The sequence below is a fragment of the Cynoglossus semilaevis genome, unplaced genomic scaffold, assembly GCF_000523025.1.
Source record: "Cynoglossus semilaevis isolate Cse_v1.0 unplaced genomic scaffold, Cse_v1.0 C18948682, whole genome shotgun sequence".
NCBI classification, from domain to species: domain Eukaryota; kingdom Metazoa; phylum Chordata; class Actinopteri; order Pleuronectiformes; family Cynoglossidae; genus Cynoglossus; species Cynoglossus semilaevis.
In genome coordinates, this window is record NW_007590158.1 from 1 (window position 1) to 646 (window position 646).

The window sequence follows — 646 nt, forward strand, 5'->3', positions numbered from 1 at the left end:
ATATATATATTCTCTAAACTCCATCACAGTTAGATATGTTCGTTAACTCATTAACGCTGAGGTCTTTACTTAACTAAATGATTGTCCTCTTACCAGGACAGGGATGATGTGACTTGGACAGTGCACAACAGGAAGTCCCGAGTCCATTAGCATCTGTCGGAGCAGTTTGACGCTCCTCTGGTGTTTCCTCCTCAGCTCCCGACCTTCCTCACTTTTCAGGATCCTGACAGATTCTTTGGCCCCGGCCAGCAGCATGGGAGGCAGGGACGTGGTGAAGATGAAACCGGCGGCGTAGGAGCGAACTGTGTCCACCAGGGGGCTGGTGCTGGCGATGTAACCGCCCACACAGCCGAAGGCTTTGCCTGAGAATACAGCATTTATAAAACGGATGGAGATGTTTGTGAAATATTTCATCTCACTGACGTGGTGTTCACATTTACCCAGAGTTCCTGAGACGATGTCCATCTTGTGCATGACTTTGTCCTTGTCTCCAATTCCTCCACCTCTGGGACCATATAAACCCACAGCATGCACTTCATCTACGAAAGTCAGAGCCCCAAACTTATGGGCAATGTCACACATGTCCTCCAGGGGGCACACCGCTCCTGTGTAAGACAAATAGTTTAGTCTACTTCTAGTTTTTTTT

The 646-nt window shown here is 48.1% G+C and overlaps 1 protein-coding gene across 1 annotated transcript; it reads right to left on the bottom strand.

Moving 5' to 3' along the window:
• Positions 1-93: 93 nt before the first annotated feature.
• Positions 94-602, bottom strand: LOC103399559 (5-aminolevulinate synthase, nonspecific, mitochondrial-like; the record flags this gene model as incomplete). Its single annotated transcript, XM_008338230.1, has 2 exons — positions 94-362; positions 441-602. Coding segments are annotated over 2 exons (431 nt in total), but the record flags the coding sequence as incomplete, so codon positions are not given.
• Positions 603-646: the final 44 nt, after the last annotated feature.